This window comes from Herpailurus yagouaroundi, unplaced genomic scaffold, assembly GCF_014898765.1.
Source record: "Herpailurus yagouaroundi ecotype Mexico unplaced genomic scaffold, PumYag 252, whole genome shotgun sequence".
Classification (NCBI taxonomy): domain Eukaryota; kingdom Metazoa; phylum Chordata; class Mammalia; order Carnivora; family Felidae; genus Herpailurus; species Herpailurus yagouaroundi.
The window spans coordinates 508,706-522,753 of NW_024412469.1; the positions used below are offsets into that span (position 1 = coordinate 508,706).

Genomic DNA, 14,048 nt, shown 5'->3' on the forward strand with positions numbered 1-14,048 from the left:
TCCCCTCCCACCCACACCATGGTGATAGGAAGATTTTTATATAAGAATTCCGTTTATTTATTCAGGGTAGAGGTGTTTAGATTTTGTATTTCTTTTTATTTTATTGCAGTATAGTTAACACAGTTGTATCAGCTTCACATGTGCAGTATAGTGATTCAACATTCTGTATATTAGTGCTCATCATGATGAGTATACTCTTTAATCCCCATCACCTGTTTCCCTTTTTTTTTTTAAAGTTTATTTATTTATTTTGAGAGTGCGTGCAGAGGGTGAGATGAGAGAAGGTACCATGCTTGATCTCATGAACCCACGAATGAGATCATGACCTGAGTTGAAATCAAGAGTCTGATGCTTAACCCAGGCACCCCAACCCATCACCTATTTCATCCATCCCCCCGCTCACTTCCGGTTTGATAACCACCAGGCTGTTCTCTGTAGTTCAGTCTGTTTCATGGTTTGTCTCTCTTTTTTTTTTATTCTTTTGTTCATTTGTTTTCTTAAATTCCACATGAGTGAAATCATGGAATTTGCCTTTCTCTGACTGCCATTTAGCATTGTACTCTCTAGCTCCATCCATGTTATTGCAAATAAGTAATAATAAATAAAGGAATGCAAAGATTTCATTCCTTTTTAATGGCTGAATAATACTACATGTGTGTGTCTGTGTCTGTGTGTGTATACACCATGTCTTTATTCATTTATCTATGGATACTTGGGCTACTTCTATAATTTCGCTATTGTAAATAATGGTGGAACATGGGTGAATATAGCCTTTCAAATTAGTGTTTTTGTATCCTTTATAAACACCCAGTAGTGTGCTTTACTGAATAATAAGGTAGTTTTATTTTTAACTTTTTGAGGAACCTCTATACTGTTATCTACAATGGCTGCATCAGTTTGTACTCCCACCAACAGTGCAGGAGGGTTCCCCTTTCTCCACATCTTCACCCACATTGGGTGCTTTTTGTGTTTTTGATTTTAGCCATTTTGACAGGTGTAAGGTAATATCTCCTTGTAGTTTTGATTTGCATTTCCCTGATGATGAGTGATGTTGAGCATCTTTTCACATGTTTGTTGGCCATCTGTATGTCTTCTTTGGAGACATGTCTATTCATGTCATCTGCCCATCTTTTAATTGGATTGTTTGTTTTTTGAGTATTAAGTTTTATCAGTTCTTTATATATTTTGGACACTAACCCTTTGTTGGATATGTCATTTGCCAATATCCTTTCCCATTCATTAGGTTGCCTTTGAGTTTTGTTGATTGTTTCCTTCACTATACAGAAGTTTTTTTATTTTAATGTAGTCGCAGTTGTTTATTTTTCATTTTGTTTCCCTTCCCTGAGTATAGTGATTTATGACAAATCATATGGCCATACTGAGGAGATACTATGGCCAGTGTCGGAGACATTACTGACTGTGCTCCCTTCTAGGATTTTGATGATTTTAGGTCTCACATTAGAATTTATTTTTGTGTTTGGTGTAAGAAAGTTGTCCAGTGTCATTCTTTTGTATGTGGCTGTCCAGTTCTTCCAACACCATTTGTTGAAGAGACTTTTTCCCATTGGATCTTTATTCTTCCTTTGTCAACGATTAAATGACCATATAATTATGGGTTTATTTCTGGGTTTTCTGTTCTGTTCCATTGACCCATATGTCTGTGTTTGTGTCAGCACCATACTAGGTGTTTTTCGGTTTTTTTGTTTTTATTTTTTGATTTGAGAGAGCGTGCAAGCAGGTGAAAGGAGTAGAGGGAGAGACAGCAGATCTTAAGCAGGCTCCATGCTCAGCACAGAGCCTGATGCAGGGCTTGATCCCACGACCCTGGGATCATGACCTAAACTGAAATTAAGAGTTGAATGTGCAACTCACTGAGCCACCCAGGTGCCCCAGTATCATACTGCTTTAATTATTATCGTTTTTTGTGGTATAACTTGAAATCTGGAATTGTGATACTTCCAGCTTTGTTTTTCTTTTTTCAACATTGCTTTGGCTACTCGAGGTCTTTTTAAGATTAAAATAGAAATTTTAAGATTTTTTTTTCTAGTTCTATGAAAAATGCTGTTGGTATTTTGATAGGGATTGTGTTGAATCTGTAGATTGCTTTGGATAGTCTAGACGTTTTAACAGTATTTGTTCTTCTAATTCATGAGCATGGAATGTCTTTCTGTCTTTGTGTCTTGAATTTTTTTCATCAGTGTTTTATAGTTTTCAGAGTACAGGTCTTTCACCTCTTTGGTTAAGTTTATTCCTGGATAATTTTATTGTTTTTGGTGCAACTGTAAATGAGATTATTTTCTTTAGTGTATAGAAATGCAATAACAACAAAAGGAAATGCAACAGAGTTCTGTACATTGATTTTGTATCCTATGACTTTACTGAATTCATTTATCACTAACAGTTATTTGGTGGAGTCTTTCAAGTTTTCTGTGTATAGTATGTCATCTGCAAATAATGAGAGTTTGACTTCTTCCTTGCCATTTGGATGCTTTTTTTTTTTTTTTTTAACATTTATTTATTTTTGAGACAGAGAGAGACAGAGCATGAACGGGGGAGGGTCAGAGAGAGGGAGACACAGAATCTGAAACAGGCTCCAGGCTCTGAGCTGTCAGCACAGAGCCCGACGTGGGGCTCAAACCCACGGACCGTGAGATCATGACCTGAGCCGAAGTCGGCCGCTTAACCGACTGAGCCACCCAGGCGCCCCCATTTGGATGCCTTTTATTTATTTGTCTAATTGCTGTAGCTAGGGCTTCCAGTGCTAATTTGAATAAAAGTGTTGAGAGTGAACATCCTTGTCTCGTTCTTGACCTCAGGAACAACTCTGTTTTTCACCATTGAGTGTGTTAGCTGTGGGTTTTTCACATAAGGCCATTATTACTGAGATATGTTTCATCTAGACCTACTTTACAAAGGGTTTTTTATCATAACATATCCTAACTTTTTATCAATCAGTTCTGAATTTGAACTGGATTACCATGAAATCCAAGAAATTACCATGGCAGTATCCTATTTTCATGTTAATCATATTAAGTACCATCTTCTATACTATATTCAAAACCTAGGCTTTACCTTTAACTTCTTGCATGCATTTTGACACGTTCAAATTTGACCTAGTTTAGTATGTCCACATAATGTGCAAAAACCTTACTTTTTAATTAAAAGGCATTTTTTCCCCACCCAGGTTATATACATTGTCATATGCTTAATGAAAATTTGTAGATCTTGTTTACAATTATAAGTCTCAGGTTGCTGTACTCAAAGGATGTCCTACCTCTTTGAGATAGTAAGTTCTCTTATGTGTGATGTATAAGCAGTGGGAGTATTTTTAGATTTCCTTATGTTTCCTGTTACTATTTCAGTATCCATTGCATGCCACATTTTCTTCTATAATTATGTAGTGCTACATACAATCTTATATTTTGATTTGCTGTGAAAGAATAGTCTCAGTTTATTCTCCCAAGTATGATAGACCTTAACTTTAGTTTTTGTTTTACCTAGTGTTGCCTGTAAGAAAGTAAATGTCTTTAAATTTGTCAGTGACTATTGAGGAAGAAGAGCATTTGTGTCCAAATGAATTAATTTATGTAAAGTATATCGTGTTTCAGCTCTGATTCTTTCTTATGTCTAGACTGGTTTACCCTTACATCTTTTTCTGTCCTCCTAAACTCTTTGTTCTCATGTCATGTCAGATGTTATTATGTCTTTGAAACTTTTCATTTGCTGTTGTATTCATTATTTACAGTACTTTTGGTCAGATATTATACCTCTAATGGCAGTGATTGTTAATATTTTTTGGTTTTGTCTATAGTCTACCTTGTATGTTAGCTAGCTTGGTAGTTTGAAACCTTTATATATATACGTATATATTTTATTTATATGTACATATACATGTATATTTTATTTATTTATTTATTTATTTATTTATTTATTTATTTATTTATTATTTACTTATTTATTTTGAGAGAGAGAGCGACCATGAGCCAGGGAGGTACAGAGAGAGAGGGAGAGAATCCCCAGTAAGCTTCATGCTGTCAGCGTGGAGCCTGATACGGGCTGGAACTCAGCGACTGGTGAGATTGTGACCTGAGCCAAAGTCGGACGCTTAACTGACTGAGCCACCCAAGGCGCCCCTGATAGTCATATTTTCTTTTTTTTTTTTTTTTATTTTTTTTTCAACGTTTTTTATTTATTTTGGGACAGAGAGAGACAGAGCATGAACGGGGGAGGGGCAGAGAGAGAGGGAGACACAGAATCGGAAACAGGCTCCAGGCTCCGAGCCATCAGCCCAGAGCCTGACGCGGGGCTCGAACTCACGGACCGCGAGATCGTGACCTGGCTGAAGTCGGACGCTTAACCGACTGCGCCACCCAGGCGCCCCCATATTTTCTAATGTACAGTTTTCCTTTTGTCAGATTGCATGGTTTAGTTCTGAATCATCCACTAGACTTGAGTTACATCTATTTTGCATCTTATACATCTGTTCTCTTTTTTATTTTCTTTGTTCTTTGAAATACTAAATAATGCATTTGTTAGTGAATTATTAACAGGTAGTGGAACTTACCCCATTTTATATATATAGGTTCACTAGATTCTTCTCTTTCTTTATTCATGTGTATAATTTCCCCCATTTTCAAGTTTCTTCTGTTTAATACTTAACTGTTTTCTGTTGAACTGACTATATAAGTTATCGCTAGGATTCTGAAGAAATTAATGGAGCAAATCAATAACAGGCACAATACTATGAAGTCCCTGCTTTTCACTAAGTGACATATTTATTCAATGACTTGCTAGAACAACTCTTGGGAACACAAGAATGATATTTTTAAAAGTCTAATGTAGACCCAGGCAAGGAGTAAAAGAAAACATCTATTTCATTGAACGAAATTGGAAGGAAAGTTAATTTTCATATTAGTAAATAACAGATTTCACAGTATAGTCCAAAAAGAATAGTTCTGATCTAATCTTTGAAATTAAACATGAATAGCTGCAAATGTTATTAACCTTGATAATTCTCACAGTAACTTGAGTTATAGTATGGTTTTTGAAGCAATAGATGAAATTAAGCTTCATTAACTAATTTTAAACTTTTTTTAGGTAAATGAATTGGTGGATGCCAGAGATGTCGGCCTTGGTGCTTGGTTTGAAGCCCGTATACGTAGTGTTACTAGAGCTTCTGATGGACATTCACGTGGCAAAACTCCACTGAAGAATGGCAGTTCTTGTAAAAGGACTAATGGAAATGTAAATCATAATTCCAAAGAGAACACAAATAAATTGGACAGTGTACCCTCTACGTCTAATTCAGACTCTGTTGCTGCTGATGAAGACGTTATTTATCATATCGAGTATGATGAGTAAGTGCTCATGCTATTGAGGACTTCGTTCATATTTTTGTTTATAGAAGCAAAGCCTTCCATCCAAGATTGTTTTCAAATAATAGTCTCTCTGAAGAAATCTTTTAGGGGTCATGTTCAGTCTGTTATCCTTTGTTTAACGGTTGTAATAAGGGCTTCTTAATGCTTAGTCATCTCTGGCTCCTAAGTGGTTTGTTGTTTTTGGTATCTTAAAACCTGGCTTAATTTAGCATGTAATAGTTTCTCTTTGTCTCTTCCTCTGTGATATTAGTGGTTTTTTTTTTTTTTATATGTATTCAGTAATGTTTTAGAAAGCATGTAATAACATGTAGAGTAGTAGCTTTTAGGATGAGGTTAAGAATGTTGAGTAGCTTACTGAGAAAATTCACATACACAGTTTACCCATTTAAAGGGTACAGTTCAGTGTTTTTAGTGTATTCACAGGATTGTTCATGACCACAAACTAATTTTTGAAGATTTTTATTCCTTCCCCACAAAAACCCCCATACCCAGCAGTCACTCCCTTCTCCCCCTCTCCCAATGAAATGTTTTTAAATGTTCATTTGAAAACTGTTAAGAACTTGCCTTGAGGGTCAAGATTCTAAAACTGAATTTTTTTTTTTTTAATTACCTATTTTCAAAATCCTGTAAAAGTTACCATTGGGGCAGATTTAGTATTTATTCAACACACTAAATGAACGTGAGTCATCATGATAACCTTAACGTGTGGAAATATTGGACTGCCAAATCTTTATCTAGTATAAGAGTTCAGTATCCAAAACTAGTTGTGATTTTTCTTGCCATAAAATGGTATAAAATACTTTGCTGTTAACCCAGAGTTCCAGGATACCTGGAAAGGGGTCAAAAGTAGATCACTTCAATCTACTTTTCTGATATTTCTTATGGTTTTGGCTAACTTGCCAACGTTGCTTATTTCAAATGAGACTTCTACAACAAATAGGACATCATATAACCAACAACTAGAATGAATATTAAGATCTAGAATTGGCCAGAACTGGCATTATTGGTAAATCAAGGCTGAGATAGAAAGGGTTTGGAGTTGGTGTGTTGGTTGTAATCAGTTTATGAGTTTATGAATGGTGTAACAAAGAGTCAAGATACTGTATAGGGAACTTAAGCTGTCTGTATATTTGCTATCAATAATTAGAGTTCCTGATTTGCTTTGAGTTTTATTTCTTAGAGAATAGAAGAAATAATCCAGTAAAGCATCTAGTATTGGCAAAATATATTGTACAGAATGGCATGGCAAAGAAATAGGGTATTAAGCTTTAAACACTAAGTAAACCAAGGCTTATTAAATTTTCAACAGTTTTTGGGGCTCTTGCTATTGGAGTAGGACTTTTCCAGGGATAGGCCTGAGTTTGGTGTAATTAGGGCACAAATCACTGTACCTCAGCATTGATTTGGCTGGGGTTTTTTTGTTGTGTTTTGTTTTGTTTTTTGTCTTTTTAAAGAAGGAGGTATTTGTCTTCATTAGAATAAATGTTAGTCTTCTCATGCTTATTGGGTTTAGACTCTCTTTTACTAAAATTAATTTGTCCTAAATACTTTTATGTGTTATAATTAAATGTGTCACTGTTGGCAACTTAAAAGATATAATAGTTGAACTATCTTTAAGAGATAAAAGATGACAGAAGCTTAGTGGTAGGTAAATGTCATTTACATCTTTAAAAAGAGAAAAAGACTATATAAAACAAAGTATAAAATAGATGAGCTTCTGGATAAGAATCTCAAATAACAGAAGGTTGGTATAGACATGACCCAATAAAGATGGATAGCAAATCTTGGTAAAGTCTTGTTTCCCATGGTTACTGGAAAAGTAAGTTAAAAACTATAGTAAAGTACATAATGATCTCACTAAGCTAATAAAAAAGTTCTTGATTCCTTGGATGGAGGATACATTGTGTAGTGCTTTTGGAGTGTATGGTTTAGCAGCAGTAATAGAATTTTATTGAGTAGTAAGTTCCAAGTGAATCAGTAGAACATGGCTATTAGATACTTAAACTGGGGGCACCTGGGTGGCTCAGTCAGTTAAGCGTTCAACCCTTGGTTTCTGCTCAGTTTGTGATTTACAGTTTCGTGAGTTCGAGCCCTGTATCGGCTGTCAGTGCAGAGCCTGCTTGGGGTTCTCTCCTTGTCTTCCCCCACTCCCACTGTCTTTCTCAAAATAAATAAACTTAATTTAAAAATGCACTGTAAGGATGTTTTATCATCCTTAGATACCTAGAAAATATCTAGAATAAGCCCAGTAATGTTACTGTTGTGCTGGACTGGTTATTCCCTCCTTGGAATATTATTTTCCATCTCTCATGCTTTAAGAATACCAACAGGACCAGGGCGCCAGGGTGGCTCAGTCAGTTAAGTGTCCGAGTTGGGCTCAGGACATGATCTCGCAGTCCCTGAGTTGGAGCCCCCTGTCTGGCTCTGTGCTAACAGCTCCGAGCCTGGAGCCTGCTTCAGGTTCTGTGTCTCCCTCCCTCCCTCTCTCTCTCTCTCTCTCTCTCTCTCTCTGCCCTTCCCCTACTCACACTCTGTCTCTTAAAAATAAATAAACATTAAAAAAATTTTTTTAAAAATTCATACAGCTCATAAAATCTCTTATGGTTTGCTTCTCTGTTTTTATCCTATTTTTCCTTCCCTTCCCCTATGTTCATCTGTTTTGTTTCTTAAATTCCACATGAGTGGAATCATATGTATTTGTCTTTCTCTGACTGACTTATTTCGCTTCGTATAATACATTCTAGTTCCATCCACATTGTTGTAAATAGCAAGATTTCATTCTTTTTGATCACTGAGTAATATTCCGTGTGTGTGTGTGTGTGTGTGTGTGTGTGTGTGTGTGTGTGTGTACATATGTATGTATATACACACCACATCTTTATCCATTGTCAGTTTTTAGACATTTGGGCTCTTTCCATAATTTGGCTATTGGTAGTGCTGATATAAACATTGGGTGCACGTGCCCCTTCAAATCAGCATTTTGTATCCTTTGGGTAAATACCTAATAGCGCAATTGCTGCGTTGTAGGATAGCTCTGTTTTTAGTTTTTTGAGGAAATTCCATACTCTTTTCCAGAGTGGCTGCTCCAGTTTGCATTCCCACCAATAGTGCAAGAGCGTTCCCCTTTTAGAGATCTTGATTTCTAAATTTTACCTGATTTCTATGAAGAGAAATCTAGAAAACACCTAGTAGTTTGAATAAGGAAGTATATATGTAAACATGGAAAATGTTTATGGAAGTTATTTTTTTAAAGATTTTATTTTTAAGTAATTTCTACACCCAATATGGGGCTCGAACTCGCAACCCCGAGATCAAGGGTTGCATGCTCCACTGACTGAGCGAGCCAGGAGCCCCTTCTATACCATATGTTAAGAAAGAGTAATTATTCAGCAAAGTTCAAATCCTTAAACACTGTTAAGAGTTTTCATAATCACATGAAAACTGTGTGGTCTTCCGTGCTCTTACAGTGTTCCCTCACTCACTCTCGCTCTCCCTCTTTCTCTTCCTCTCCCACTTAAAATAGCAATGTCAGTTTACCTCAGAAACCAAGGTTCTTTTTGTTTTGATTTTTTAGTAAATTATTTTAAAGTATTCTTTTTAAAGTATACTAGCTTAATTTAATAATTATCTTTTTTTTTAAATTTTTTTTTTAACCTTTTATTTATTTTTGAGACAGGGAGAGACAGAGCATGAACAGGGGAGGGTCAGAGAGAGGGAGACACAGAATCCGAAACAGGCTCCAGGCTCTGAGCTGTCAGTACAGAGCCCAATGCGGGGTTTGAACTCACAGACCACGAGATCATGACCTGAGCCGAAGTTGGCCGCTCAACCGACTGAGCCACCCAGGTGCCCCATAATTATCTTGTACAGTGCCTGACACAGTATTATTCTAACAAGTACTCTACCTGGATTGTTTTATATAATCCTTATAAAAACTCAGTGATGTAGATACTTTTTTATGTGTTAAGTGGAAATAACTGAGATTTAAGAGTAACTTGCCTAATGTTGGACTGCTAGTAAGTGGTAGATCCCAAGTCAGGAAAGCACATACTTGGCAACCACTCTACCATACTGTAATTTTGAGAGAAGCATTCTTATAAAATATCTATATATTGCATATAGGGTTGTTAACATAATTAAAATGTTTTCTGTCAATCTTTCCAATTATGATTGCTTTTTGCAGAACAGATACCTTGAACCAAAGTTCTTTACCTGTCCATGAATGCCTTTGTGCCCTTTTTCTCTGGGGATAATCCATAGCTCATTAGTGTTACACGACATTTAAATAGGTTAAACTGCTTTTAACAGTGTCAAGGCTCTACCGTGGGATTGAAATCAGATGGAAATTCCATAGCATCACTTGGGACTTGCAGGGTAACTTATGCTAGGCTGTAATTAAAAGCTCATCTGGGAAGTGTCCTAGGATAATGTCATTGCTTTCAGCATTCTTTAAGATTTTTCAAGCTATTCCTACCCTGTGGTGCATGCCTTTGAGTACCTTTGCGTAGCCTTCATTATTGCACAGAATCACTGAGCCAGTTCTAAATAAAATCAAGTGGTATTTTAGATAAAAGTAGTTTTTCTATAAGGGAGCAGCACTGATTTTCTTAACTGTATTGATATAGTGATCTATTTCTGAAGGAGTCCCAAAAATATTTTAAGCAGTTTCAAGATGTAATGGTTTCTGGGTTTTGATGAGAGAGAGTAGGAGATTTTTAATCAAGTCAGTGTCCTGTTGGTATTGAGTATAGGGAGCAGCAATGAGAGGTCCAAACTGTCCTATTGTTATGTGTATTTACCAAAGACTTAGACTATTTCCTTCCAACTTTCTCTGACATGCCATTTTCTGAATGGATTATAATCAGAAGGAGGCAGAAGAAGTTAGGGCTGTAACTTTATCATTGCTCTTCTGCTTACTGCTTAGAAGAATGACTTTACATATTGATTTCACCTTTTCCTTTTGTTTTTGTTTTGTTTTGTTTTGTTTTTTTTAGAGTGTGTGTGGTAACGGGAGGAGCAGAGGGAGACAGAGAATCTCAAGCAGGCTCCGTGCTCAGCACAGAGCCCAATGCAGGGCTTGATCCCACAACCCTGGGATCATGACCTGAGCCAAAATCAAGAGGCTCAACCAACTGAGCCACCGAGGCACCCTCACCTTTTTAAGTTTATACATTGTCCCTTTACATTAGTGTTTCTCAAAAGGCTGGTCAGCAGCACTTCAGATTCATGGAGGAAAGTTGTTTAAAATGTAGATTCCAGAGAGACACTAAATTCACCCCCACTCCTGCATAGGGTGGACCTGGGGTAGGACCCAGGAATCTGCTTTTCAAATAGGTACCCCAGAGACCTGTTAAGTTTTCAGAGTGGTAGTTCTTTCATAGTTCAGGCATTAGAATCAGAATTTGGTTTGAATTCTAGGTCTTTGGTTTATTGGTAAGTTTTTGTTTTGTTTGAACTCTTGCAGCTTTAATTTCTTTATCTTCAAGTAAATATCTACTTGACCTATGCTTTTTTCCCTAATAACGTTGAAAAGTACCCAGTAATAATAGAATCAAACTTTCTACATTTCATTTATTAAAGCCAGGTTGGTAGATACTCTTAAATAATAGAGTTTTATCTTTAACATAGATATTTAACATAATTATGTTGTTTATATTATTAAAATATAACGGTAGTTATCTACCATTGTTAATGTCTTATACAAATGATATTATTACCATGTAATATGTAAAGCCCTACTATAAGCAATTATAAGTTATTCTTAATTGTCTGAGTATGCTTTGCATTTAAGGTGTGACATTTTATTAAGCTGTTACATTACGGTGTAACATTTTAGTAATGTTATCAATTAGAATAAGAAATGCTTTTTGCATGCGGTATGACATTAAAGACGTGCTAAACTAGAACATGCCTCCAGGTGAATGATGTTCTTATTTAAGCACGCTGTTTCCAGGAAGCCACGTTTTGAAGGAAAGTTTCAGTGATACCACTTTGTTAATACAGTTTGAGTCTAAAATTAGCATTAGCCTACAAGCCACATAAGGAAATGTAGTAATAAACCTATTTTTGAAGAATAATACTCAATTTCCCTTAAATTTAACTCCCCCGTCTTTACTCAGTGGTTGTTTTGTGAGTTGAAAACAGACTTGGCTTTGCTAAACAGAGTTTAGAATAATCAAAAGCATGTACTCTGAAGGATAGCTCTAAAAGATATCCAAATATTTGGAGCAGTGCGAATGTTACTGAAGAAACTTAAGCTTAGGGATTTTTAAAAATTTTAATTTAAGTATAGTTAACATACAATGTTATATTAGTTTCAGGTGTACAACATAGTGATTCAACAATAAATGGATTTTTTTAATAATTTTTTTCTCAATATTTATTTTTGAGAGAGAAGGGGGTGGGGCAGAGAGAGAGAGAAGGAGACTGAGGATCCGAAGGATCTGTGCTGACAACCCAGAACCTAATGAAGGGCTTGAACTCACAAACTGTGAGATCCTGACCTGAGCTGAAGTTGGACGCTTAACCGACTGAGCCACCCAGGCACCCCTAAGCTTACAGATTTTTAAGCTTATCTAAGTAGTCTAAACTCTAAAGAATGCAAGTAGCTAACTAGAACGATTTATCTTACATTAGAGTAAAACCTTGACTTCAGGTTCTGAGAACAGGAAGTCATGTAATATAAGAGAAAGAAGGACCCTAGTTTCATACTTTGGTACGTTATAGAGTTGGCCCTCAGCACCATGTAGGTAAAGTTGACCTTGATAGATTCCTATCTCTCTGTGTTTCAGTCTTTGAGGATGTCTTGAGCCCTGTTTTAGAAGTTGTTCAGGCATCCAACATTTTGTAAAATATTTCAGTCGCCTACAGTTTTCCCTGTGCAAATGCTGAAAAAAGTCTGCAGCTTGGGCCAATTTGCAGAGGTTGTCTTCATCCATACACTGGACCTCAAGGGATGGGGAGAATGGTGTTTTGGGGACTGCCTATAGCTGTCTTGAGTACTGGGGTAATTAACAGTTGAACTGACTACAGGTTTTTTGTTTTTTGTTTTTAATTTTTTTTTTTTAACGTTTGTTTATTTTTGAGACAGAAAGAGACAGAGCATGAATGCGGGGAGGGTCAGAGAGAGGGAGACACAGAATCCAAAGGAGGCTCCAGGCTCCGAGCTGTCAGCACAGAGCCCGACGCGGGGCTCGAACTCGTGAACCACGAGATCATGACCTGAGCCCAAGTCGGACACTTAACCGACTGAGCCACCTAGGCGCCCCAGGGTTTTTGTTTTTAAGAACATCAAAAACAGTCTTTAAAAAGCCGGTATTAGCTCTTCATAGAATTCCGTGGTCCTGCTTAACTATCTAGCTCAAGGAAGGAGACTCAGAAGGATCTTTTCGAAATATAATGGTCATAGTTTATTACAGTTGATTAAGAGCCTTAGTTATATGGGGCGCCTGGGTGGCGCAGTCGGTTAAGCGTCCGACTTCAGCCAGGTCACGATCTCCCGGTCCGTGAGTTCGAGCCCCGCGTCGGGCTCTGGGCTGATGGCTCAGCCTGGAGCCTGTTTCCGATTCTGTGTCTCCCTCTCTCTCTGCCCCTCCCCCGTTCATGCTCTGTCTCTCTCTGTCCCAAAAATAAATAAACGTTGAAAAAAAAAATTAAAAAAAAAAAAAAAAAAAAAGAGCCTTAGTTATATAAAAGTAGACTTTGTTATTTAATGCGTTACATCTTTCCAAACATTTGTAGACCTGGTGTATCCCAAACACACTTAAGTTTGAACATGGTACCTGCTCCTCAATGAAAAGTCGTAAGTACTGTGATAGAAATATGCAACCCTAGCTTTTAGAGTACCTAGGGCTCTAAGAGTACAAGGTAGAGGAGATAACTTTTGTATTCCTGAAGGAGAATAGCAGGGTACCAAGGATAAGTAGGAAACATAACAGGGTTACCTGAGGGTAGATTACTGTAGCTGGAGTGTAGGAGGTATATGGTGAGCAGTAAGCAGTAAAACTAAAGGTGAGTAAAGACTTTTCATTTAAACATGGCAGATTAAGATGGCTGTTTGTCTCCACTTCTTAAACCCTCCTAGAAGACAGTAAAAGAATAGATGCAAAAACCCCAAGGATAACAAATGAAATAGGAATAAAGTACACAGAAAAGAAAGCAGCTAACTTTTGGAAGGTACGAAGCTAATAGGTAAATGATACCTAACTTAGCAGGCTGGAGAAAACTGGAACCTAAAGGATGAGAAGCCAACAACAAGCAACTAAATTGGCATTGAAGAACCTTTGGAAGGCTCAGGCCTTGGATTTACGAGCTACTTTGGAGGTAGGCATATGGAACAAAACTGAGAACAAGAGGATTGGTTAATTTATATGAAAGAGCATTTTAACTACTCCCACCCTGCTCAGAGTTTAAACCAAGGAAGAGGGAGACTGTGTTAGGAAAATAAGAAGTAATGAAAGGAGATCCCAGCATGAAGCTGTGGAACAGGTATAGGCTTACAGAGCACACTAGTCCAGGTTAGACTAGGGTGAGGTCTCTAAAAAAGATGTTTTAAGGCCTGAAAGATTGGTTGAGTGCCTGAAATGTCTGAATGTACAGGAGTTTTAACAACAGGGACAGAATGGAGGTAAAGTAATGATAAATACAGAACAGTTAAGCATTCAACAGAAA

The 14,048-nt window shown here is 37.0% G+C and overlaps 1 protein-coding gene across 2 annotated transcripts in view; it reads left to right on the forward strand.

Annotated features, from left to right (window-relative positions):
- The window catches only part of UHRF2 (ubiquitin like with PHD and ring finger domains 2), an 80,489-nt gene that overhangs the window by 14,771 nt on the left and 51,670 nt on the right, over positions 1 to 14,048 (forward strand). For both annotated transcript variants that reach the window (XM_040460874.1, XM_040460873.1), the window contains exon 3: positions 5,098 to 5,357. In XM_040460874.1, coding sequence (XP_040316808.1) covers positions 5,098 to 5,357 — 260 coding nt within the window. The remainder of the gene's footprint in view (positions 1 to 5,097; positions 5,358 to 14,048) is intronic.